This window comes from Sinohyriopsis cumingii, chromosome 16, assembly GCF_028554795.1.
Source record: "Sinohyriopsis cumingii isolate HCF-2022 chromosome 16, ASM2855479v2, whole genome shotgun sequence".
In the NCBI taxonomy this organism is placed as follows: Eukaryota; Metazoa; Mollusca; class Bivalvia; order Unionida; family Unionidae; genus Sinohyriopsis; species Sinohyriopsis cumingii.
Genome location: NC_142976.1, coordinates 92,654,090 through 92,680,412, shown reverse-complemented (window position 1 = coordinate 92,680,412; position 26,323 = coordinate 92,654,090). Strand labels below are relative to the sequence as shown.

At 33.6% G+C, this 26,323-nt stretch overlaps 1 protein-coding gene across 6 annotated transcripts in view; it reads right to left on the bottom strand.

Moving 5' to 3' along the window:
* LOC149780995 (voltage-gated inwardly rectifying potassium channel KCNH6-like) overlaps window positions 1-26,323 on the bottom strand; it is a 326,871-nt gene that overhangs the window by 33,920 nt on the left and 266,628 nt on the right. For all 6 annotated transcript variants that reach the window (XM_089938100.1, XM_089938103.1, XM_089938104.1 and 3 more), the window contains 7 exons: window positions 25,459-25,855; window positions 22,782-22,981; window positions 17,858-17,945; window positions 13,757-13,921; window positions 7,644-7,837; window positions 4,485-4,584; window positions 2,562-2,804 (listed from right to left, as the gene is read on the bottom strand). In XM_089938100.1, coding sequence (XP_089794226.1) covers window positions 2,562-2,804; window positions 4,485-4,584; window positions 7,644-7,837; window positions 13,757-13,921; window positions 17,858-17,945; window positions 22,782-22,981; window positions 25,459-25,855 — 1,387 coding nt within the window. The remainder of the gene's footprint in view (window positions 1-2,561; window positions 2,805-4,484; window positions 4,585-7,643; window positions 7,838-13,756; window positions 13,922-17,857; window positions 17,946-22,781; window positions 22,982-25,458; window positions 25,856-26,323) is intronic.

The following is a 26,323-nucleotide window of genomic DNA, read 5'->3' as shown; positions in this document are numbered from 1 at the left end:
ATGTACAAAAAAAATAAAACACAAGGTTGTTATTTTATTACCGTTTAGTTTAAATTCATCAACAGTTCATATGCTTTGTTTTGTAATGCTGAGAAATCTTGTGTGTGGTATTTATTATCATTATAATCATCATCGTCATCAATATTACTGATGCATCATCCTTTTCCATTGCAACAATCTATAGCATGACTGATGGTTTCATTGTATCTCTTGGGGACATTTTTTATACCAATAAAGTGAGTTGGTGGTTTAAGTGTTTACAGTGTTATATTAAATGAAATGGATCTAAATTAAAATTTCTGGTTTTATAGTTTAAATTTCTGGTTTTATAGCCTGAATTTCTGGTTTTATAGTTTAAATTTCTGGTTTAATAGTTTAAATTTCTGGTTTAATAGTTTAAATTTCTGGCTTTATAGTTTAAATTTCTGGTTTAATAGTTTAAATTTCTGGTTTTATAGTTTAAATTTCTGGTTTAATATTTTAAATTTCTGGTTTAATAGTTTAAATTTCTGGTTTAATAGTCAAATTCAGTATTATAAAATGGAAGTTAATAACATAAATTTTACTCCAAATTCGAAAGTATGTATACAATTTCTGCCTCTTTGTTAGAAGTATGAGTTGAGACATCATCAATAACTGACAAAAACTGACTGGAGGAAATGACATGGTCCTGTTCTGACTCTGAGTATCGGCAATAGCTCTGATAAATTTCTTACAATATTTCCAAACCTTGTCCAGTCCACCTAATTTCACATAGTATATGGGGTTTGCAAGAAAATGAGCATTTCTAAACACGACACATAGTTTTTCAAAGGCTGCTTTATTCAGCAACATAACAGATTTCTCACCTTCAGGAGAGCCAGGGCCTGCCGTCATGGCTTTCTCTCTTAAGTTATTCCATTTTGTGGCTCTCTGAGTCATGGGTTATGACTACCACTTTTAAATTTTTTGCTCCAAGTTGTGAGTTAGCCACAGAAACTAGAGGTATCTTGGAATTTTCAATCTCATTTGGTTTTATCGTACACCTATTTCGAGTTTCTTGTCTTTTGCTATGGGGGGGGGGTTGAGGTGTGGGGCAGTGGTGAGACATTATCAAGAAATCTACATATTTTTCAAACACATGAAACCACATAAGAGTCAATCATGTGTACGCTTGATGGTCTTAAATGATTAACAAAGTAAGTGCCCAAATGACAATGTATGGTAAGTACTCAAACGACAATGGATTAGTTTAATGGTGTAGGCATGATCTTTGCTTTGTTTTAACTTCATTTCACTTTCAATTTTTGTCATGTTTGAAATGTTTATAATTAAAAGAAAAATTTATACAATCCTGTAACATAGAATAGATACAATTTTAATATCCATGATTTAAAATTGCAGGCCTGATGGACTAACCAGTTTTAGGAAAGTGGTGGTCCTTCTGAAAATCAGATGGCCTTGAGCCAGCGGACCTGCATTAGTGTCAAACTCTGCTAACCAACCTGGCCTCAACGACAACAACTCTGATTCACTCACCTTAACCCATCTCTGACTCACAGATGACAACTCCGATTCTCACTAACCCAACCCTGGCTCACTGATTACAACTCTGACTAACCCAACCCTGACCACTGCCAACTCTCACTCTGACCTAACCTAACCCAACCCTGACTCACTGACAACAACTCTGACATAGCCTAACCCAATCCTAATTCACCAATGACAACCCTCCCTAACTCTCATTAAACCAACAATAACTCACCGACAACTAATCACCCATTACAGATGGATAATAGAAGGTTCCATGAAAAATCCACTTTTTGTGGCTGGACAAAGGGTTTACCATCATATATACAAGTTGAGTCCAATTGAAACCAATATAGACCCTGATATGCCATCACATAATGCACAACAGATAAGGGTCCATGTTGTTCTACTGTTTATTCTCAACAAAATGCATACACAGATTTTCTGGTGCTTTATACAATGGCAGACCAGGGTTTACGTGGTTGGCAGCTGGATCTGACCTATAACAAGTATATATGGTATAAAAAAGAAAATCTGTTCTGCTGACCTTTTGATTCACCAATCAAAAGACAGCTTTTATATTAATGACATAGAAAAATGTCATTCAGAACATAGTGTTACTACCTAACACAAAATGCATTGCTTTATTTGATTAGCCTTTAAATATAAGTTCAATGGGAATTCTAAAGGTCAGGAGAATAATAGTTTTGCTGGTGTTTGGCAGATTTTAACCAGACTGGTAGAACAGTAGTATTACATCATTTTGCCCAAATACTAATACAAACAACAAAAACAGCACACTGTTTTTCCTCTCTGTCTCTTGCATTAGTTTCACCAGTGTTAAAATATAATTTCTTATTATTAAGAAAAATCAAGAATCAAAACAAAAACTTGACTTTCATGAAGAAGAATAAATATTAAGAAATTTTTTCCAAATAAAATGAAATCTGCAACGTAAGCAATGTCAACTCCTCATAAAATTCCTCATTTGTATTTAAACTCATAAGTTCCACAAAAATATCATAGCAAAATTGATGACTATTTTACACTACCTGCAATGGAAGAGAATCCCACAGAAGATCTTTTCCTTTCCCTGGGTCCAAAGTCCAGATTGGCTGGAGTAATATCTTGACCTGCTTTGGCTGGAGAAAACTCAAGGATTCCAGCCCCACTTTCCCGTGTTTCTTCATCTGAGGAATCCTCAAAGGACATGGAAACCATTGGACCTTGTTCAATGTTTGTCTGCCTACGCAGATGCCTGATCCTGGAGGGTTTGAAACCGCACTTGTAGTCATCTGAAATATGGAAAAAAATGGCATCAAATGTTCACTCTGACAATCAGGAGTCATAGTAGCTGACCAGCTTTGCTGACTTAGAATAAGTAGCATGAAGATTTTGATTTGACCCAGGGTCAGCTTTTAATCCATCTCAGACTTGCCTGGGTTAGCTGTTATTTGTGCGTCTCTAGGCAAGGCATTTTTATAAATGCCAATGCTCACTGATGTGAAATACGAAAAGTAAACTCGAAAAGAAAAGTCAGAATCTGAACATGAAAGTAAACTATTTCAAATTTGTATCCTAGAATTCATTCTAAGATTAAACCATATGAATTCAATCAATCCACTTTCTTGTTGAAATATGCTTCTTGCATTTAGTTTGACTGCTATGCCTAAGTCCCTCAACAAAGGGTTTCAAATGCTCAAGTCCCTCAACAAAGGGTTTCAAATGCTCAAGTCCCTCTTAGAAAGGGTTTCAAATGCTCAAGTCCCTCTAGAAAAGACTGCAAATGCTCAAGTCCCTTTTAGAAAGGGCTGCAAATGCTCAAGTCCCTTTTAGAAAAGGCTGCAAATGCTCAAGTCCCTTTTAGAAAAGGCTGCAAATATTTAAGTCCATCTACAAAGGGCTGTAAACGTTTGTGCCATCTAGAAAGGGCTGCAAATGTTTATACCGTCTAGAAAGGGCTGCAAATGTTTATACCGTCTAGAAAGGGCTGTAAATGTTTGTACCATCTAGAAAGGGCTGTAAACATTTATATCGTCTAGAAAGGGCTGCAAATGTTTGTACCATCTAGAAAGGGCTGTAAATGTTTGTACCATCTAGAAAGGGCTGCAAATGTTTGTACCATCTAGAAAGGGCTGTAAATGTTTGTACCATCTAGAAAGGGCTGTAAATGTTTGTACCATCTAGAAAGGGCTGCAAATGTTTGTGCCATCTAGAAAGGGCTGTCAATGTTTGAACCATCTAGAAAGGGCTGTAAATGTTTGTACCATCTAGAAAAGGCTGTAAATGTTTGTACCATCTAGAAAGGGCTGTAAATGTTTGTACCATCTAGAAAGGGCTGTAAATGTTTATACCGTCTAGAAAGGGCTGTAAATGTTTGTACCGTCTAGAAAGGGCTGAAAATGCTTATGCACATCTAGAAAGGATGCAAATCCTTGGTGTTCATTCAGTTTTGATGCTTTGCATATCCTGGAATTTTTGTAGGAAGTGCCATGTTTATGATCCTCATCTGCCATTCATTTATTTTGTGAACTTTCTTAGGCGAATGGCAAGATCCTAGCTATCATGATTCTCATTGGTCAATATTCAGTTGACAGATATTGTGATACAAGTGTTTAGGTGTTCTTTCATTATTTTTATTTTTACTGTCACCTTTTGATCATACCTCAAATTAATTCACATGATCATTTGGGTATTTGATGTGGTTTCATTGGCTGATGTTTGACCACTCAATCAACAGTTTTTGAGTACAGGTAAAACATTCGAACTTTTATTTTTTAAAAAAATTTTAATCAGCATTAAAGGAAACTTAGTTGGCATTCAAAAATATTGTGCATTATCTAAAATTAATAAAATATGTGAAAATATGGCATCAGAACTACTGGATAGTCTGATTATTTGGATAAATTAAAGGTTATCTTCATAAAATACTTCTTCAAAGAGAATTAAAAGGAGGAGGTTATGTGCAATGGTACCTGTTGACGAGGCTGTGTTTCTATTGGCCTTCCTGTTGCGAATATTTGGCTGACCTGAATTTGTATCATCACTATATTTGCGGCCCGCAAACAAATGTTCCTGTATTGAAAAAGAATAAAGTCTAAAATATTAAAATGATTGGCACACATTAAAATCTTAAAACGGTCTGAAAATAGAATTAAAACAATTTACTCAATGAAAATAAGATGTCTCCAGTTTTATTTTCATATATCATTCATTGTTAGAGAATCATCATGTTCACTAGCCAAGGTTTCAATAACCCTATCTACATCTTGGCAGATTGAACAGCTATACTGGTGCTTTGTCATTGCAACATCTTTTGGATTTCACATGTTGCTTTCCTTAGTCTGTTATGCCAACTAACCAATAGCTATGTGCATTGTACATCGACCAAAAACGGTACAGGTAATTGGCCTAAAAAGAATACCTTGTTAGTTTAACATTGAAAGTATGACTATGTTGTTGTTGTTGTTGTAGGGTTTAATGCCATTTATCAGCCCAATATAGGCTATATATGGCAGCCAGTATTAATGGTGGAAGAAGAAACTGGGAAAACCCAGAAAAGAACCACCAACCCACAAGAAGCCACTGGCAAGCTTTCTCAGTATGACTATGTACCAGAGGGAAGTCATTACAGGTATATTTGAGTGAAAGGTATTTGTGCAAACATGGACAGACTGTGGAAAATTGTTTATTTATCAGTACATTCAAGTTGTGTACTCCATTTGAGTCGATCACGTAGGAACGGTGTTCAAATTTTAACAACTTAATTTTGAGTAAATGCAGTGGCTTGCCGCTGCAGCCAATAAAATTCACAAATCTGAAGCACAGAAATGTCTGTTCGATACGCCTAGGTGTAGATAGGGTTATCGGAACCTGGTTAGCGAAGATGGTGAATTATTTAAAAGCATATAACCAAAAAGGCATCAAATTAATATGTACTAGCTGATGACTGGCATCATCAAATTTTCTAAAATTATTTAATAAAGTTTAAAGTCCCAATGCTGCCATTTATCATAAATTTTACCGTTCTTCCAATCTAAGTAAAGTTTGTCAGGAAGGAAATGAGTTTTAAAATGCAATCTGACATAAAACCATTCTTTGAAATAATCAAGATGTTAGGTTTAAATGACGTTCAAATATTCAGTTTATAATTATGAGGTGCCACCCCTTAATTCAGTCAACAAGGTCACTAATAATTCCTATCTTTTCTGGAGGGCTCCAAAAGGTGGGATGTGATACATTCAATAAATTCCACTAGTGATTAATTCAATTATAACAATATTTGCACATGGCAAACAAATTGTTTCAAGAAGGACTGAAGAGAGGCAGGCCTGCTTTTCTTAAGTGGATCCAAGAAGAAAGATCATGCATTAAATAAACATAAGACTTGCATGATATTGGTGATCAGCTGGGGTGCTGGAATATACAATGAAGTGTGATCTTGGGCTGAAGACATTCTGACATAGCATGGTGTTAGATTGTTACGTTTACAACGGTGACATCATCAAATCTTGTGAGCCAGCTTTTGAAGAAAAATGATTGATCCATGCATGTCGCTGATCAACATTGGATTAATTCATACACATGTGGAAAATAGCTGGGTATCTCAGTTTGAGGGACAAATTACACAGCTCATAATGTGACGAGTCGTCGATATCTTGTTTTAATGGAACCCAATCTCAGGTTGAAGGACAAATTACACAGCTGATAATGTGACAAGTCGTCGATATCTTGTTTTAATGGAACCCAATCTCAGGTTGAAGGACAAATTACACCGCTCATAATGCGGTGAGGTATCAATATTATCTTGTTTTAATGGAACCCAATGATGCTACGGACCAATATCTTTCAAAAGTCACTATTATTCAGATGATTTGGCATATACAACTTTTTGCACTTATGGTGGCACTGGGGTTTTCAAAAAAACAACAAACATGCACTAAATATATTATTCTTAAGAGGAAAGTAAGCTGCTTTGACAACTTCATTCCTTCAGTATGTTTAATACAAAGATTTCTCAGATCCAGGATAGAATTATTGCAACCAGTGTTATAATAAGTCTGGAAGCTAAGGAAACCTTCAATAGATTAACGAAACATAAAAATGACATGTACATAAAAACTCTTTATTACATTTTGCAATTCTGAAAATTTATAGAACACTGGAATTTATAGTTGTCTCTTAGTACAATGTTGTTTACCCCAAGGAGACTAATAAAAGTGTAAAGTGTTATTAGTGAAGTCAACTTAAAATGAGGTAAGTCCATCATCAAAACTACATTCATCTCCAAAATGAGATCCATGACCATGCCTGTGTTATATATAGAACTGTGTTATATTGAGGAACATTATAGTGAGGGATTGTGTTGTACTGAGGGACTGTGTTTTACAGAATGATCAGAATGATATTACAGTGCAGGACTGTGTTATACTGAGAGACAGTGCTGTAAGTGACATTAGAGTGAATGACTATGTTGTACTGAAGGACTTTGTTGTATGAGGGGCTGTGAAACAGTGACCTTATAACAAGGGACTGTGTTGTACTTACGAATCTTATAATGATGGACCAATTTGTACAAAGGGACCATGTTATAGTGAAGTACTGCATTGCATAGAGGCACCATTTAGTGAGGGAATGTGTTATACTGAGGCCTGTCATGTATGACGGGATTGTTATACGAGGACTATCTTGTAAGACGGGACTGTTATACGAGGACTATCTTGTAAGATGGGACTGTTATACGAGGACTATCTTGTAAGACGGGACGTTATACGAGGACTATCTTGTATGACGGGACTGTTATACAAGGACTATCTTGTAAGACGGGACTGTTATACGAGGACTATCTTGTAAGACGGGACTGTTATACGAGGACTATCTTGTATGACAGGACTGTTATACGAGGACTATCTTGTAAGACGGTACTGTTATACAAGGACTATCTTGTAAGACGGGACTGTTATATGAGGACTATCTTGTAAGATGGGACTGTTATACAAGGAATGGCATTGTATTGAGGCACCTTACTGGGCAGAACCACTGTAAAATCACAAAAATCGTAAAATGAAATTTGGTATAGCACAAGTATTTGGCAGATTTTTTAGAAAAAAAATTCAATAAAGGATCATACTTACATCTCTTAAATCAAAGGTGATTTCAAACATTTTAACAAAATGTTCAGCAAACTCCGGGTACATATCCAAAATTTCAAGAAGATCATCTCGATGTATCTTATGCAGATCACAATATGTTAGGGCACGTACGTTACAGCTGGACTTGCCCACAGTGTCATATTTGCAAATATTCTCTCCAAACACATCATCTTTCCCTATAAGGAAAGTCAGTAAATGTTAACATACGATGACATTTATCTTCCAAATGTGTAGTTCCACCATGAAAATAGTGGAAGCAATTAATACTGAACTTCTAGTGAACCATGGATTGTACAAAATGGTATTGGACAAAATAGTACTGTACAAAACAGTACCCATAAATAATGAACTCATGGTGCTTCATGGATTCTACTTAGTGGAATCCATTAATACTAACTGAAAGTGAACCATAAATTTGTTCATTTTAACAAAATATCTAAAAACAACAAACAAACAATTCTATAAATACAGATCATACTCATAACCTATATATAAATATATTCCTAATCCTAGTTAAACAAGTTTCCATTCCAAATTGGATGGGTGTCAGATTTGCATCATTTACAGATCTGACAATGCTCCACTTTAGTTTTATTGGCACTTCAGCAGATGTCATGTGATAACGTCCCATCTTTCTGTTCATCCCTGTGACACAATTATGGTGCAATAAAAAGGTTAAGTTCTAAGATGAACAGTTAAAATGTTCCTGCATTAGAGATGTCAAAATTTTCAAAAAATTTCTGCAGGGTACCCGTCAATCATAATGATCAGTTACCTGGGAGCCCGATCAAAGGGAAATTGTATTAAATGTGAACCTGAACTGCTTCGCTGTAGGTTGACACATGCAACCCACAAGAGAGGTATAAGCATAATTTATTATGAATATAAGTAGCAGAAAGTGTAATCTTATCATAAAATAGCAATCTACATATTACATGCCATAATTACAGAAAACTGTATGAAAAATGTACATATTTATTTTATTTAATGTACATTTATATTTGTTACTTAGCTGGATCTGCAGTTAAAATTTTGGTCATGTGGACTGGTAGTTAATACAAGAGTATAGACATAAAGGAAATGGATAAATTATTTATGCATAACACTAAAGTAACTTTTGTGAATAGATGTAAATTTCACAAATGTTGTAGTATCCTTGACCTGCCATGTTTCGCCCCGTTGTAACGTTTTTAAGTTTAATAAAATCCCTCTCCTCTAATATTTTAAAGTCATTTAACATCCAACTATCGTATTGATTCAGCCCATTTTTTTAATTATATCTGGCGCCATTTATTTTCAATTTATGTATGTAGCATAAAAACAGAATGAATTGATGACAAGTTGTTTCACATTCAAGAATCCCATCTGTTTTTTTTTTAAAAACTGTTTCAAGTAAAATTAATACAAAAATTACCATATTTACACACATGGTCAATTTTTATTAGATTTTTTTTCCAGTGTTATTACATAACAAAGATTTCCTCTATATTTAGATATTTCAGTGAAAAAATTCTGTATAGTTGTCCATTTTGTTTGTTTTTTCCTAACATGGTATAAGTACATGTTACGGTAACCAAGTTTTTGTGTTGCCTTTGCCACGACAAAAATATCTGTCGTGGGTTTCCCACTCATAAAAAGAGTCCAGTAAACAAACCTGTGAACAGCGGCCCTGACTTATACAGCTAATACTTGCTCCATGGCCACAAACTTGAGGCAAAAATGGCATTAGTTAAAAATGGACAATTATATTGTGCTTTCTTTTATTTGAATTGTAGTACGTATTTCAATTTCGTTTAGTCTAATATTTCTTAATCAGTACTCACTGTCATTGTCGATAAAAGATACTGACCAAGTTAATGAAATCAGGATCTCAAATCAAGCATGTTTAAATCGCAAGAAAAATGGTGTACGAACCATGGACAGGCACAAAGTTAGGAGGGTCTAGCTATAATATCAGCACTGACTCTTAATTAGGCAACATGTGAAAGGAGAGTGTCCTCCCTTGTATTATTATATAGTACATGTACAACAAGTAAATTGTAAGCAGCCATACCAGCCATAGTGATTACGAATAAATGCTCATACTACATGAGCCTCAAATTGTAATCAATATTTTGCGTCTCGACCTGAACTTGGAATACAATGTACTTTTCTATGGGTGTCTGGCTGTTCATTGTATTACCCGAGTTATAATTAACGGGCAGGTACCCATTGGCATCTTTATCCTACTTAAAGTGAAATATCATTCGTCTTAATTTGCCTCAAGGTAAAATGAGGTTCAAGTGAAATGTGAACACTCACCTTGTCGACAGCGACCTAAATGTTATGTTCCATTTGAAAATCATGGGTGAGCAGGGTGCTTAATTTTGTCAACATTTCTTCAAATGCTATGGACTGTCTATGACAAAATTAGTCCCAATTTTCTTTACTATATTTAGAATACCTGAAAACATCTCTATTTACATAAAATTTATAAAGGCTTCAAACCATAATGCTTTCTGCAAAATTTGAGCAAATTCTGTTAAAAATTTATTTTTGAAAAGTCATTGAGAAGTTCTTCTGTTTTTAATAGCAACATCTATAATATAAAACTTGTCTATCAACAAAAGTTTTTAATAGTTACATACAATGGTATTGCCTTTTTATTGTTACATACAGTGGTATTGCTTTTTTATTGTTACATACAGTGGTATTGCTTTTTTATTGCTACATACACTGGTATTGCTTTTTTTATTGTTACATACAGTGGTATTGCTTTTTTTATAGTTACATACAGTGGTATTGCTTTTAAATTGTTACAGTGGTATTGCTTATTTTATAGTTACATTCAATGGTATTGCCTTTTTTTATAGTTACATACAGTGGTATTGCTTTTTTATTGTTACACACAGTGGTATTGCTTTTTAATTGTTACATACAGTGGTATTGCTTTTTTTATAGTTACATTCAATGGTATTGCTTTTTTAATAGTTGCATACAGTGGTATTGCTTTTTTATTGTTACATACAGTGGTATTGCTTTTTATTGTTAGATACAATGTTGCTGCTATGGCCAGATCAATAAATATTGCATATTTTTAGATATCATATTAATATGACACTTATGCTAAACAAATCCTGCTGACTGCATTTTATTTTCTACATAAACTCTAAAGACCGTTTCAATGTGCAGAACTTGGCTGTAACCTTGAATCATATTAAATAGCATACAGTAAACTCCCATTTTAAGTTTATTCTACTCGAGTCTTCTGTTTACATGAATTAACATTCAAGCAGAAAATTACACCATGAGACACATGTCATTCATATATATATACAAATACAAAGCAGCATGGATTCCCCAGCAGGATTCTTGGAGTTTTGTAAAGTTTAAGTGTTACCACTGCGGTACAAAAAGTGTTATAATAATGGGCCTATTAATAGGAACTGTGTTATAATAATGGGCCTATTAATAGGAACCGTGTTATAATGAACGGCCATAAGGAACAATGTTTAAATGAAAGGCCTTATACATGGTTCACACCATTTCATGTTAATATTAGAAAAGGACTTGGTAAGGACTTTATAAAGAAAAATGTCTTGAATGTAAGGACCAAAGACACTGATCTCTTGTCACAACCTGGCTGAATCTGTACCTCCATAATGAAAGAGTCCATGGACTCTTTCCAGATGTGCTGATTAGTAGACTGAATTTTGTTTCCTGTTTCCATCGAGTTCTTTGTATATCATTTGAGAAACAAAATTATCTGTTAACAATTCCAATTTTTATAAATGAAACAGATTTTCTGCAATACAATTGGCTGTAAATGGTCACGTGATACTGATCTGGAATTTTGTACACATTGATAAATTCTAGGACTACTTTTGGGTTTTGTACTGTTTGGAATATTAATAAACATTGCAGACACGTCATTGTGAAAAACTGTTTCATCTTTTGAATTTTTTATTCAGCAATTAAATATAAATTATACCCTTTTTATACTTTTTCAAATATTCTTTGATTGAAATGCATAGTTTACAATTTGGCGTTCGTCTGCTACAAAGTCGTGCAAAATGGCCGATTATGGTTATTTTTCACTGCAATTTTCTGCGGAGTTTTTTTAACAATTAGATGACAAGGAGTTAAAAGAAATAATAGCAAATGAAGATGGATTTGACAATAATGCGATGGATGTTACAAATGCTAAAAATGAAACAGAACAACAGAGATTGATAGATTCCTTCACACAGCACCCCATGACCTCGGTCACCCTAGCCATACACAACAACAACAATAATAGTGTGGGAACTGGGCTAGTCAATTTTGAAGCAACTGAGGGATATAAACCATAATTCAAGAAACTATCTGAGGAGGACTTAGAAGCCAGTGAAATAAATCAATACTCAGAGGCTACTAAACGAAACACAAACTGGGGCATTGGCGTTTTTAATGGTAATTTTTATTAAAAAAATTTTTTCCTTATTTATGTGTGGGTGTTGGTGGCATGGTGTAATATGAGCACTTACACAAAAATAAAAACAAATATTTATGAGACCATTATTCAAAGACTGAATAAAGATTTTAAATGGTGAAACTACCATCTCCACCAATGTGACTTAACACCATTGAAAAATGTATATAATAATCCATAAAGGTGACTGTTTTGCTAATTTAAATTATTTTGGATGTGTAGTTATTAATTCCTTCCAGCACTCAACTATGCAACTAAACAAAACATATGGCCAGTTTTGCGAGCAACTCATAATATTAATAATAACAATAATAAAAATGACCTTATTTAAAGAGGGTAAGACAATTAGCAAAGAACTAATCTACCTTGAGGCCCTCATACAAAGGAATTTATTTATTTTAGCTGCATCTCTGAAGCCACTGGATATATTGGGTTTGGAAAAAGGAATCAGAGTGGGCATTTCTAACCTCAACTGGAATACTATTCCAGAGCAAACTTCCAGAGTACTGGAAACTTTTTTTTATATAAATTAGATAAAATTAGATAACTGAAAGGGTCTTGTTAAGTATTAATGCTGATGAAAAATATATAAAATATTATTCCAGTATAAGACATACTATAATAAAAGAGAATTTTATTTTTTATATATAAAGAAATGTGCTGACACCATGGGTACCCACTGCCTAAGATGTAGAGTATGATGTTGCAGAATAAACGTAACTGTGACAGTAGTTACATTTCATTTGACATTAGATCACTGAACTGGTCTTCACAAGTATTAACGCTGTTGAGAATAATATAAAATGTTATTCCTGTATACAATTTATTTAACTGTTACCTTTATGTTAGTAAGGGATAGCATCATCGTGTTCATATTTCCATGCTGTTCATTGACAAAATCCATTATGATTTAAGGTTTGATTGGAAATTTAATCTAGAACACTTGTTCATTTCGTATCAGCTGTTATTATGTAAGGTCATGGTCATCATAAATACCAGATGGGACTGACTAAAATTCAAAAAGAATGTTGTAAATAAACGAAATGTGTGGAAACCAGTCGTAGCCATTGCCTAATATGTAAAGTATGAAGTCTCTGAATAAACGTAACTGTGACAGTTGTCAATATGTTCTTGTGACTCTGTACAGGTTATGTTATTATAGTGCGATGTGAAGTGGCGAATGAACGAAAATTACACACTACTTAAATTCGAATGCTTTGTTGATGAAATAAGTTAATTTGATGAAAGAAAGGACGAAAATGGAATTAAATGATCATGGTTCAGTATTTATCGATGTGTGAATTTTACCAAATCACTCACAAAGTTAACATAAAGTTCTTCTGGCATCGATAAATACCCAACCATGATCATTTAATCCTATAGTAACTGTCAGGATACAGCTGATATTACCGATAAAAAAAATTAGAAAAATAAAAAGTATTTTTTCTAAACATAAGCACTCTTCCCTGCCTTACTAAGGTTTACTAAAAAGTAAGCATATTTCCAGTTCGTAAGGACCACTATGAACCAAGCATATAAAAAGAGGAGTGTTACATAATTAAGGGCCTTATAACAGAAGCCGAGTTATAGTGAAGGGCCCTGAAGTGAGAGAGATTAAAAGTATAAAATCTTTTCCTGCACATACCTAAAATGGCAACTACAATATCATCTTTAAGTATTTCTATCGAACCCCTCGACACAAAATATAGTGCAAGGAGAAGGTCCCCTCGATGAACTAGAGTGTCTCCGGGAGGCACATGAGTAGTTTTGAATTTCATCGATAAAGCTCGTAAACAACCTGGACTGGCACCTGGAAGAGAAAAAAAAAGTGAGTTTTCATGATAACTGTTTTGGCTGGTACTTATGCGTATACACTGTATTAACTATTTTGTGTGATATAGAAATAATTATAGGTGAAACAAATTAACCACAATTTTTATCTAATTCTAAAATACAGAAGCATTCTACAATCTTGTAAATATATAGCACTCTGTAGCAAACATTAGAGGATAAACAATAAATAAAAAAATTATGGATTAATGGTTTATCAAGTTGAGTGTATGAAAAATTAGAGAAAACATAGAATACATTGTAGACTCAGAATTCTTGTTTAGCCCATGCAAACTCTGAAAAAGATTATGAATCATTAGTTGTATTATTTTGCATAAAATGTTCCAAATCAGTTTAATTCAATTTCATTTAGTTACATGACATCATACTGCAGCCATAATAATATCAACAATGGCAATGCCACTACCTCTGGCTGATGGATTTCAAATAGTCAAATAAACTGTATCTAAACATACACAGAGGAAATCAGTATAGTATAGTTCACACTTGATACACTGTATCTAAACGTACACAGAGGAAATCAGTATAGTATAGTTCACACTTGATACACTGTATCTAAACGTACACAGAGGAAATCAGTATAGTATAGTTCACACTTGCTACACTGTATCTAAACATACACAGAGGAAATCAGTATAGTATAGTTCACACTTGATACACTGTATCTAAACTTACACAGAGGAAATCAGTATAGTATAGTTTAAACTTGATACACTGTATCTAAACTTACACAAAGAAAATCAGTATAGTATAGTTTAAACTTGATACACTGTATCTAAACTTACACAAAGGAAATCAGTATAGTATAGTTCACACTTCATACACTGTATCTAAATGTACACAGAGGAAATCAGTATAGTATAGTTCACACTTGATACACTGTATCTAAACTTACACAAAGGAAATCAGTATAGTATAGTTCACACTTGATACACTGTATCTAAACGTACACAGAGGAAATCAGTATAGTGTAGTTTAAACTTGATACACTGTATCTAAACTTACAGAGGAAATCAGTATATTATAGTTCACACTTGATACACTGTATCTAAACTTACACAAAGGAAATCAGTATAGTGTAGTTTAAACTTGATACACTGTATCTAAACTTACAGAGGAAATCAGTATAGTTCACACTTGATACACTGTATCTAAACGTACACAGAGGAAATCAGTATAGTATAGTTCACACTTGATACACTGTATCTAAACTTACACAGAGGAAATCAGTATAGTATAGTTTAAACTTGATACACTGTATCTAAACTTACACAAAGGAAATCAGTATAGTATAGTTCACACTTGATACACTGTATCTAAACTTACACAGAGGAAATCAGTATAGTGTAGTTTAAACTTGATACACTTTATCTAAACTTACACAGAGGAAATCAGTATATTATAGTTCACACTTGATACACTGTATCTAAACTTACACAAGGGAAATCAGTATAGTATAGTTCACACTTGATACACTGTATCTAAACTTACACAGAGGAGATCAGTATAGCATAGTTCACACTTGATACACTGTATCTAAATGTACAGAGGAAATCAGTATAGTATAGTTCACACTTGATACACTGTATCTAAACTTACACAGAGGAAATCAGTATAGTATAGTTCACACTTGATACACTGTATCTAAACTTACACAGAGGAGATCAGTATAGCATAGTTCACACTTGATACACTGTATCTAAACTTACACAGAGGAGATCAGTATAGCATAGTTCACACTTGATACACTGTATCTAAACTTACACAGAGGAAAATAATATGCAGCAGTATAGCTGACAGTTAATTTTATTCAGATCTAAGAGATGAAAAATAATGTTGATACCATAATGCAACAAATGAATCCAATTGAACATAAAATAACTCAGACAATATATGCATTTACATTTCAGAGTACATCCAATTTAATTCAAAATATCTCTGATGATATCATAAGCAATGGCATTTTAGACCCATTCAATTTAATTCAAAATATCTCTGATGACATCATATGCAATGACATTTTAGACCCATTCAATTTAATTCAAAATATCTCTGATGATATCATATGCAATGGCATTTTAGACCCACTCAATTTAATTCAAAATATCTCTGATGACATCATATGCAATGACACTTTAGACATTTAATTCAAAATATCTCTGATGATATCATATGCAATGGCATTTTAGACCCATTCAATTTAATTCAAAATATCTCTGATGATATCATATGCAATGACATTTAAGACACATTCAATTTAATTCAAAATATCTCTGATGATATCATATGCAATGGCATTTTAGACCCATTCAATTTAATTCAAAATATCTCTGATGACATCATATGCAATGGCATTTTTTAGACCCATTCAATTTAATTCAAAATATCTCTGATGATATCATATGCAATGGCATTTTAGACCCACTCAATTTAATTCAAAATATCTCTGATGATATCATATGCAATGGCATTTTAGACCCACTCAATTTAATTCAAAATATCTCTGATGACATCATATGCAATGGCATTTTAGACCCACTCAATTTAATTCAAAATATCTCTGATGATATCATATGCAATGGCATTTTAGACCCATTCAATTTAATTCAAAATATCTCTGATGACATCATATGCAATGGCATTTTTTAGACCCATTCAATTTAATTCAAAATATCTCTGATGATATCATATGCAATGGCATTTTAGACCCATTCAATTTAATTCAAAATATCTCTGATGACATCATATGCAATGGCATTTTAGACCCACTCAATTTAATTCAAAATATCTCTGATGATATCATATGCAATGGCATTTTAGACCCACTCAATTTAATTCAAATTATCTCTGATGATATCATATGCAATGGCATTTTAGACCCATTCAATTTAATTCAAAATATCTCTGATGACATCATATGCAATGGCATTTTTTAGACCCATTCAATTTAATTCAAAATATCTCTGATGATATCATATGCAATGGCATTTTAGACCCACTCAATTTAATTCAAAATATCTCTGATGATATCATATGCAATGACACTTTAGACATTTAATTCAAAATATCTCTGATGATATCATATGCAATGGCATTTTAGACCCATTCAATTTAATTCAAAATATCTCTGATGATATCATATGCAATGACATTTAAGACACATTCAATTTAATTCAAAATATCTCTGATGATATCATATGCAATGGCATTTTAGACCCATTCAATTTAATTCAAAATATCTCTGATGATATCATATGCAATGGCATATTTAATTCAAAATATCTCTGATGATATCATATGCAATGGCATTTTAGACCCATTCAATTTAATTCAAAATATCTCTGATGATATCATATGCAATGACATTTAAGACACATTCAATTTAATTCAAAATATCTCTGATGATATCATATGCAATGGCATTTTAGACCCATTCAATTTAATTCAAAATATCTCTGATGATATCATATGCAATGGCATTTTAGAACCATTCAATTTAATTCAAAATATCTCTGATGATATCATATGCAATGACACTTTAGACCCATTCAATTTAATTCAAAATATCTCTGATGATACCATATGCAATGGCATTTTAGACCCATTCAATTTAATTCAAAATATCTCTGATGATATCATATGCAATGGCATTTTTTAGACCCATTCAAATTAATTCAGAATATCTCTGATGATATCATATGCAATGGCATTTTAGACCCATTCAATTTAATTCAAAATATCTCTGATGACATCATATGCAATGGCATTTTAGACCCATTCAACTTAATTCAAAATATCTCTGATGATATCATATGCAATGGCATTTTAGATCCACCTCATTTAATTCAGAATATCTCTGATGATATACATGTAAATACTGGCATTTTGAACTTACCTTTAAAAGCTGGACAATTATTCAAGAGTGTTCTATTCAGATGAAGACATATATCTGCCTGCAAACATTCTGGGAAACTTTTCAAAACCTGAAAAATGTAAACAGTAGACTTTACCATGTAAAAGTGGAATTTTTACTACACTTTTCTTAGAGAAAGACTTTATTACACTGTGAACAAATGTAAACAGTAGACTTTACCATGTAAAAGTGGAATTTTTACTACACTTTTCTTAGAGAAAGACTTTATTACAGTGTGAACAAATGTAAACAGTAGACTTTACCATGTAAAAGTGGAATTTTCTTAGAGAAAGACTTTATTACACTCTGAACAAAGAATTTCTAACACTTTTCTCAGAGACATCATGCAATCATGATTCTCCCCTCCAGCATTCAAGCTATTGTAACACACATGAATAATTGTGTAGAGTGAAGAATCAAATCTGCTGTCACATGATTTATGATTGCACTATAGAAAAGTGTAGAATAAGATCTGTCACAAGATGTGTCATCACATTATAAAACAGCATTACAAATGCTGTCACATGTGCTTTTACATTATAAAACAGTATTCAAAAATATATGCTGTCACATGATGTGTTATGACATTATAAAACAGCATTAAAAATATATGCTGTCACAAGATGTGTCATCACATTATAAAGCAGCATTTAAAAACATCTTGTCACATCATGTGTCATCACATTATAAAACAGCATTAAAAAATATCTGCTGTCACATGATGTGCCATCACATTATAAAACATCATTAAAAATATATGCTGTCACATGATGTGCATACATATTAAAGAACAGAGTAAACTAAGATCTGCTGTCACATGGTGTGCCATTACATTATCAAACAGCATTTAAACACATCTGTCACATGAGGTGTCATCACATTATAAAACAGCACTTCAAAATATCTGCTGTCACATGATGTGCATACATATTAAAGAACAGAGTAAACTAAGATCTGCTGTCACATGGTGTGCTATCATATTATATAATAGCATATAAAAATATCTGTCTTCACATTATGTGTCATTACATATCAAACAGCACTTAAAAGTATCTGCTGTCACATGGTGTGCTATCATATTATACAATAGCATATAAAAATATCTGTCTTCACATTATGTGTCATTACATATCAAACAGCACTTAAAAGTATCTGCTGTCACATGGTGTGCTATCATATTATACAATAGCATATAAAAATATCTGTCTTCACATTATGTGTCATTACATATCAAACAGCACTTAAAAGTATCTGCTGTCACATGGTGTGCTATCATATTATACAATAGCATATAAAAATATCTGTCTTCACATTATGTGTCATTACATATCAAACAGCACTTAAAACTATTTGCTGTCACATGATGTGCAGTTAAATTAACAGAAAATGTAGATATGCTGTCACATGATTTGCTGTCATATTATAGGATCATAGATCAAGGTATTAACTAAATTTTTCCACAGTCAACACTTAATACAACAACATTCATTACAAAGGAATATGTTGGATTCCAAAAAGGAACACAGTAAAACAAATATTGTCATTTTTATTTTGGAATATTCAACATGTTTATTTTACATCTGTATTGCTCTTTATGAGTGCCTGGGGGTGCAAAATTACTGACAACAATTTATAATCACTGAATATTAGTGTATTAACAAAATTTCTATTTCTATCTTCTCATGATGTTTTGACAACAATATGACATGGGAGGTAACTCCAATATGAACAGCATGATTAGATTTGTTACAGCAAGAGACACAGCTGGTAAAAAACTGTCATTGCCATGGTATTGACTGACCCATTTTTTTCCTCATATTAAATAAACTATCAAGCATGGTCTAGTGACCATACAGTATAGTCACCATCATTTTTGGAAACCAGTGGTCTAGAGACCATACGGTATAGCGATCATCACTTTTGGGCACCCCTGATATAGTGACCATATGGTATAATAATTTTTGGGCACCTTGATCTAGTGATTATATGGTATAGTACCGTGTTCATCCTATAAGTTGGGCCACCATAAATTCATTTTTAAAGTAATTTTTTTTTGTGCACTCTGTGTTCTGGGACAAGTTTTTTCTTTTAGTCATAAGTTGTGGGACACTTTTGAAATCGTTTGAAAATTACATGTCGGAAAATGCACTCCAACTGAAAATTTATTAAAAATATATAAAGCTCTGTACATGAGATAAAACTCTTTAAACCACTGCAGTAACACCATCTGGTCAACACAATCCTTTTCCTGTCTGTATGATCTTTGGTGCACGTATATTTTTTTTTATAGCTTTCTCATTATCGTTGGTGCCAACACATTTAAAATGGGAACTGCAAGGACTGAAGTCAGATTTTTAAAATATCTGCACCAGTCATGCTAAATTGTGCACTTTTAACCCAAATCTTATTGCCAGTCCATCCAGGGATGAGATCAAAGTATACTAGAATTTCATCCATGTTAATGGTCATGTTGTCAGCAAAATCATCTTCTCTTCTGACCTTCACAAATTCATAAAGTCATTTTATTTTCTCCAAATCTTCTGTGCAATGCTGGTATGTCGATATCCATGCATAAGGCATTTTGTTTTGTCACTTTAAAAATTGTTCCATTGTTTCAATTTATTTCCAAAATTTCCATTAATACCACTGAAAAGAAACCAAAGTTAGCTTCCATATCTTGGCTGACTTGTGTGGTATCGGACGTAAGCAAAACACACTACAATATGGATGCCTACACTACATATACAGACTTTGTGGATATATTTTATTCTTTAATGCTCACAATGAAAACAAGAGGAATAAATGATAACAATACAAGGTTAGTTTCTTTGATTTTATTATCAAATGAGCATTTTGTTCATTTTATTGCAATGTGCAGGTTTTTTTTTTTCCGAATTCAACCCAAATTTATATTGTTTCCTAAGTCATGGGACATATGACCTAGGTGAAAAGTTTCACCATAAGTTATGGGACAGGAAAATAAATTCTTATTTTATTGCATCCTAATAATATGGTAAATACAGTAACCATTGTTTTGAGGCATCTAAAATTGAGCTTTATTTTCTTATTTTGATCAACCTACATGATACTTGCTGTCTATAATGGCGACTTTTAGTTTCTCAACCAAATACTCATTACAAACTAGTTTGCTAGATGATAACAATATTTAGAACAGTGCTCTTATACCTTGACTGGGAAAGGGACATAAATGAATATCACTAAATGTAGCCTTTGTAAAATTGCACGCATAATGTATATATCTGTCTGCAGCAATATATTAACAGTAGGAAGGAAATTGTTTATATCTGTATATCTTGTGTGCTCAAGATCTGTACACATGAGTAATGGTCCAGACTGATTGCAGCCATTTTTACGTCAAATTCCATGAGTGGAAGATTGATATATGAGAGTTTTATATGATTTGTCTTGGAGAATTCACTCCTTATCTCCTGATGCCCAATTCATTTGGAACATTGGCACAGTTAGATGAAACAGAAATTTATCTGCTTCCCCTGCTGAATGAAAATAGGGTTTAGATGAGAATGTTAACCATACAGTTTGGAACTGACATCAAGTTAACATAAACAAATACTTACAAATGAAAAAGTTATCAGGTGCCATGCTACTAAAACAAATCTCAAAGGGCATTTGAGAGTTAATGCAGAATGGGGGTGGGGTGGGGTAAGAAAAATTCTTATTAGTGACCTTAACCCTGGAGATTAAACCATGACTCTGATACATGAGATGCCAACAAATATTGAGAAGCACAACTGTACGATGGTTTAGTGCTGTATATTAAACAGCTCTGTAAATCTGTGAATTATATTTTATGATTACAGACTGCTAGGTGCTCAACATTAAGAGGTTAGTATTAGGATTGTTCAGCCTGGAGTCAAGATAATGTGACTTGGTGGGACATGATGCTACATGTCTGCGGCATGATGCCCCAGTGCTGGACATCACTATGAACTGATATACTACAGACAATGTAGCACTACAACTGAAAAATTGTTAAAGCTACATTAAAATCCAAATAACATACACACACACACACTATCCAAGGATAACTTTCTTGCAATGCTTAAATGATGCATTGCTGGTTATTTCTGTATCTACCACTTTCTGCACTCTGTTAAGTTAGCATCAAACATTAGACCTTTCCTTGTCCAAAGTGTCATCCTTAGTAGCTAATCTTTCTGTCTCTCTGACTTTTCTGAAGTTATCTTTTCTTTCAAGAAGACTTACTTCTGGTATGCCTAACTGCTGATCAATGAAGCAATTTGCTATACCCCATGATCTCAATCATAAAGGTGCACATATCAAAACAGTAATCCCTATCAGTGTGAGAGTGATTGAGACCATGGATAGAAAACAAAAATACAATGATTTTTTCAACCTTAATTTAGAGTTTACAGCCATAACAATTGTGCATTGGGTACAAAAAACTGGTGAAACTACATGATCTTTCCACTACTGAATTTTAAGAGTTGTGCAAGTCTTGATCATTTTGGTAAGAAACTCGCAATGCCATGGCCTGGCAACTTGTCAAATTTGTTAGTGAACTGGAAATGGATTTGTGTGTGTGTGTGTGTGTGTGTGTGTGTGTGATATCTCAAATCTATACATCACCAATCAATACTTTTTTCACAATATCATTCTTGTGCCAAATCCAGCAATGGTACATTTTTATGGAGATACACTGGTACATTGTTATATAGATACAATGATACATTGTTAGGGAGATGCAATGATACATTGTTATGGAGATACAACAGTACATTGTTAAGGGGATACAATTGTACATTGTTATGGAGATACAATGGTACATTGTTATGGAGATACAATGGTATGTTGTTATGGAGATATATAATAAAATTACTAGAAGCAATTAATAAAAGATACTTACCATGTTCATATCGATCCCATTTGTGTATGACCAAGCATGTTGGAAGTATTCCTCAAGCCTCTGCCTGAGTGGGTTTGGAATTTGATGGAAGCGGATGAATTCCTTGATACGGAGCATTTGCGTGTGATACCTGGCAGTACCCGAATATAAGCGCTGAATAATTGCAGATACATTACCAAAGATGCTGGCATACATCAATGCTAGAGGAAAAAACAAAATTGCCAATAAATATTTGAAAAAAGAATGAACTGTTGAATAAATTTAAATAAACAAGCAGTTCTGTACGGTGACCTATGCTCAGTTAAACATGAGTATCTTGAATGGCACATTTTGCACTGACCATGTGTTTAATAGTCCTCAATGTAGATTACTGTACAGAAAACACTTTTGTTATTTTAGTTGCAATGACAAAGACCTCTGACTCCATTAATGAAAGGCTTCTTCCTTACCACAAGTGTAAGCCATCCACAAAGTTTGATCCAAGTCTTCTTTTAAGTCAGTGACCTTGACCTTTGATCATTTGATTCCAAAATCAATAGGCTTATACCTAACCCAAGTGCCATCCATCCACATTTATGTGATGCAGAACTAATTATGTGGAAACCATTATCATTCCTTTAGTTGCAGTGACCTTGACTTTTTGACACCAAATCAATAGGGTTTTTCCTCAAGTGCTAGTTATGTTTAGTAACTTTTGATGATGGAGAGATCAAGTACTGAGTGGAAACCAATTTACTTCCTACAGTCAATCACATGATCTTTGTCATTTTAACCCCAAGATCAACAAGGCATTTCACTACTCCAAATGCATGCCAACCAGAAAGTTTGGTAACTGTTGATGGTGGATAGAAATATAAAAAAACTGACAACAGAGTAACATAATATACTCTGCCTTATGGCTGACATACAAAAACTTGAACCAAAACAATAACACAACTGGCTTCAGCGTACTGGCAACAGGGGAGATTACTTGTTACTGATTAACAGTATTAGTGAAAGAGTTAACCCCTTTAACTACGATGGTCCCTGAGCTTTTAAACCAATGTGGCACCTGGGTTTTCATCTAATATAGCCCCAGTGTTTCAACTAATATGGCCACCAAACTTTCAACTAATATGATGCCATGGCTGAACAAAGAATTATCAGACTTGATACAGTGCTATAAATAAACTTCAAATGAGTGGTTTTCCAGAATGTTGTTATTGCAGTAAGATTATACTTTAAACAAAGTTCTGGTCAAACTATGTTATCTGCAAACAGAGCCTGATTTCATTGTAATATTTTACACATTGAGGTCACTCTTTAAAATATATTCTACTCAAAGTAACAATGTTGCCTCTACATAGTTATTACACAGTAATCTGAGTTTAAACTGGGCTTAATGGCAATACAATATGTACATAAAGTCTTATTGAGTTTAAGCTGGGCTTAATGGCAATACAGTATGTACTTAATCCATCTGGGTGGAATAAGATGAATTACTGTGTTATTGAGTAACATGAATTACTGTTATTGAATAACATGAATTACTGTGTTATTTAATAACATGAATTACTGTGTTATTGAATAACATGAATTACCATTATTGAATAACATGAATTACTGTGTTATTGAATAACATGAATTACTGTGTTATTAAATAACATGAATTACTGTGTTATTGAATAACATGAATTACTGCCTTATTGAATAACATGAATTACTGTGTTATTGCACTAGCAGGAGATGATAGAAAACAGCACAGCCTGAGTTGAGCAAGGACCATAACTGTGGTACTTCACTAACAGATAGAAAGTAGCCTAGTTTGAACTAAGCAAGGGCCATAACTGTGCTACTTCACCAACAAGAGATGATTGGCAATGGCCTTGTCAGAATGGGTTGTAACTGTGTTACTGCACAAAAAGAAGAGAATCTAGTCAGAGTCAAGAAAGTATCATAACTTCATGAAAGTTTCCTTGGAAATTTAAATCCGATGAGACCTACATACATAAATGTCTCTTGTTTTGATAAAAATGTAATTATGCGATTGTGGGTGATCCATACACAAACAGACTATAACTCAAGTATAATGTATCTGTATTGTATATTGTTTAATATCAAGGCAGTTTTGCAGTTAAATTTATCAAATAATAATGTATAAAACTGGCAATTAAGATATAATAATCTTCCCATTGCTTTCCTTCAGCCCATATTGTCTTAAATCTGACAGACCAAGTCAAGTATGATGGTTAGATTTTGGTCACATGGTCCACAGTGGAAGGTATCAAATCCTGCATCATATTATAATGAAGGGCATTACAACTAGGAACAAGGGGCCCCCGAGTGGCCGAGTGGTCTAAAGCGCTTACCGTTCCGGATCACTGCCATCTCACCTCTGTCTGCGTGGGTTCGAGTCCAAGGCTCAGCTAGTGTGGGTATGTGGGAAAGTCTGCCAGTAGCTTCTCGTGGGTTGGTGGTTCTTCCCTGGGTTTTCCAGGGTTCTTCCTCTACCAGTTATATTGGCCGCCATGTATAGCCTATCTTGTGCTGAAAAATGGTGTTAAACCCTAGAACAACAACAACAACAATAACTAGGAACAACTGTACAAAGAAATTTCTTTTTTTCTAGCATACAAATGATTTTTCACTGCCACTGGAAGTTACTGAAAAAAACGAAAAAAAGTAAATTGGTACTTACATCCTATGAGCATTATAAGTATAGAGAAAACCTTCTCTGAGTTGGTGTTGGGAGACACATTTCCAAAGCCCACACTGGTCAAACTACTAAACGTGAAGTAGAGGGCTGTCACATATTTGGATTTTATTGTGGGTCCACCAGTTTCATTATAATAATACTGATGAGTCTGACGTGCAAGTTCGTCTAACCAGCCGATTTTCGGCTCATCTAGATGAGGTCTCTCCACATTCGCTATTGCATACCATATACATGCCAGCCAATGGGCTATCAGAGCAAAGGTTGCCATTAGTAACATAAGCACTGCGGCTCCATACTCAGAATACCGGTCCAATTTTCGAGCCACTCGTACAAGTCGTAACAATCTGGCCGTTTTGAGGAGTCCAATGAGGGTTGTTGTCTGGAAAATAAAGAAAATTTTCCTGCTGCTAATGCCGATGATGGTGATGATGATTATACCAATGTTGTTATCTTTAATTTCATACTACATACTTTGATGGACCATAAAAAAATGAATGGCAAAATCAAGAACAAAAAGCAATTAGAAAACAAAAATATCAGGGTCCATTCAAGGATGCTTGACTGGAGGACTTCCTGTTAATTTCTAAATGTATCACACCAAAACAACCAAATGTGCAAAAAACATTTGTAAATTTTGCAAACCCTACCTTTGTTATTCTTCATAACACCTTCATCCCCATATTAAGAAAATCCCATTTTTCAAAGTGTGAGAATTTACTGCCCCTCTAAAGCTTCACCTTAGAGTAGACCCCGACTGTTCAGAAAATCTAACATTTTTTCTTTTAAAATGTATCTATCATCTCATTTCCAAAATCATTTCATTAGGAGTAAAAAAAAATTAAAACTG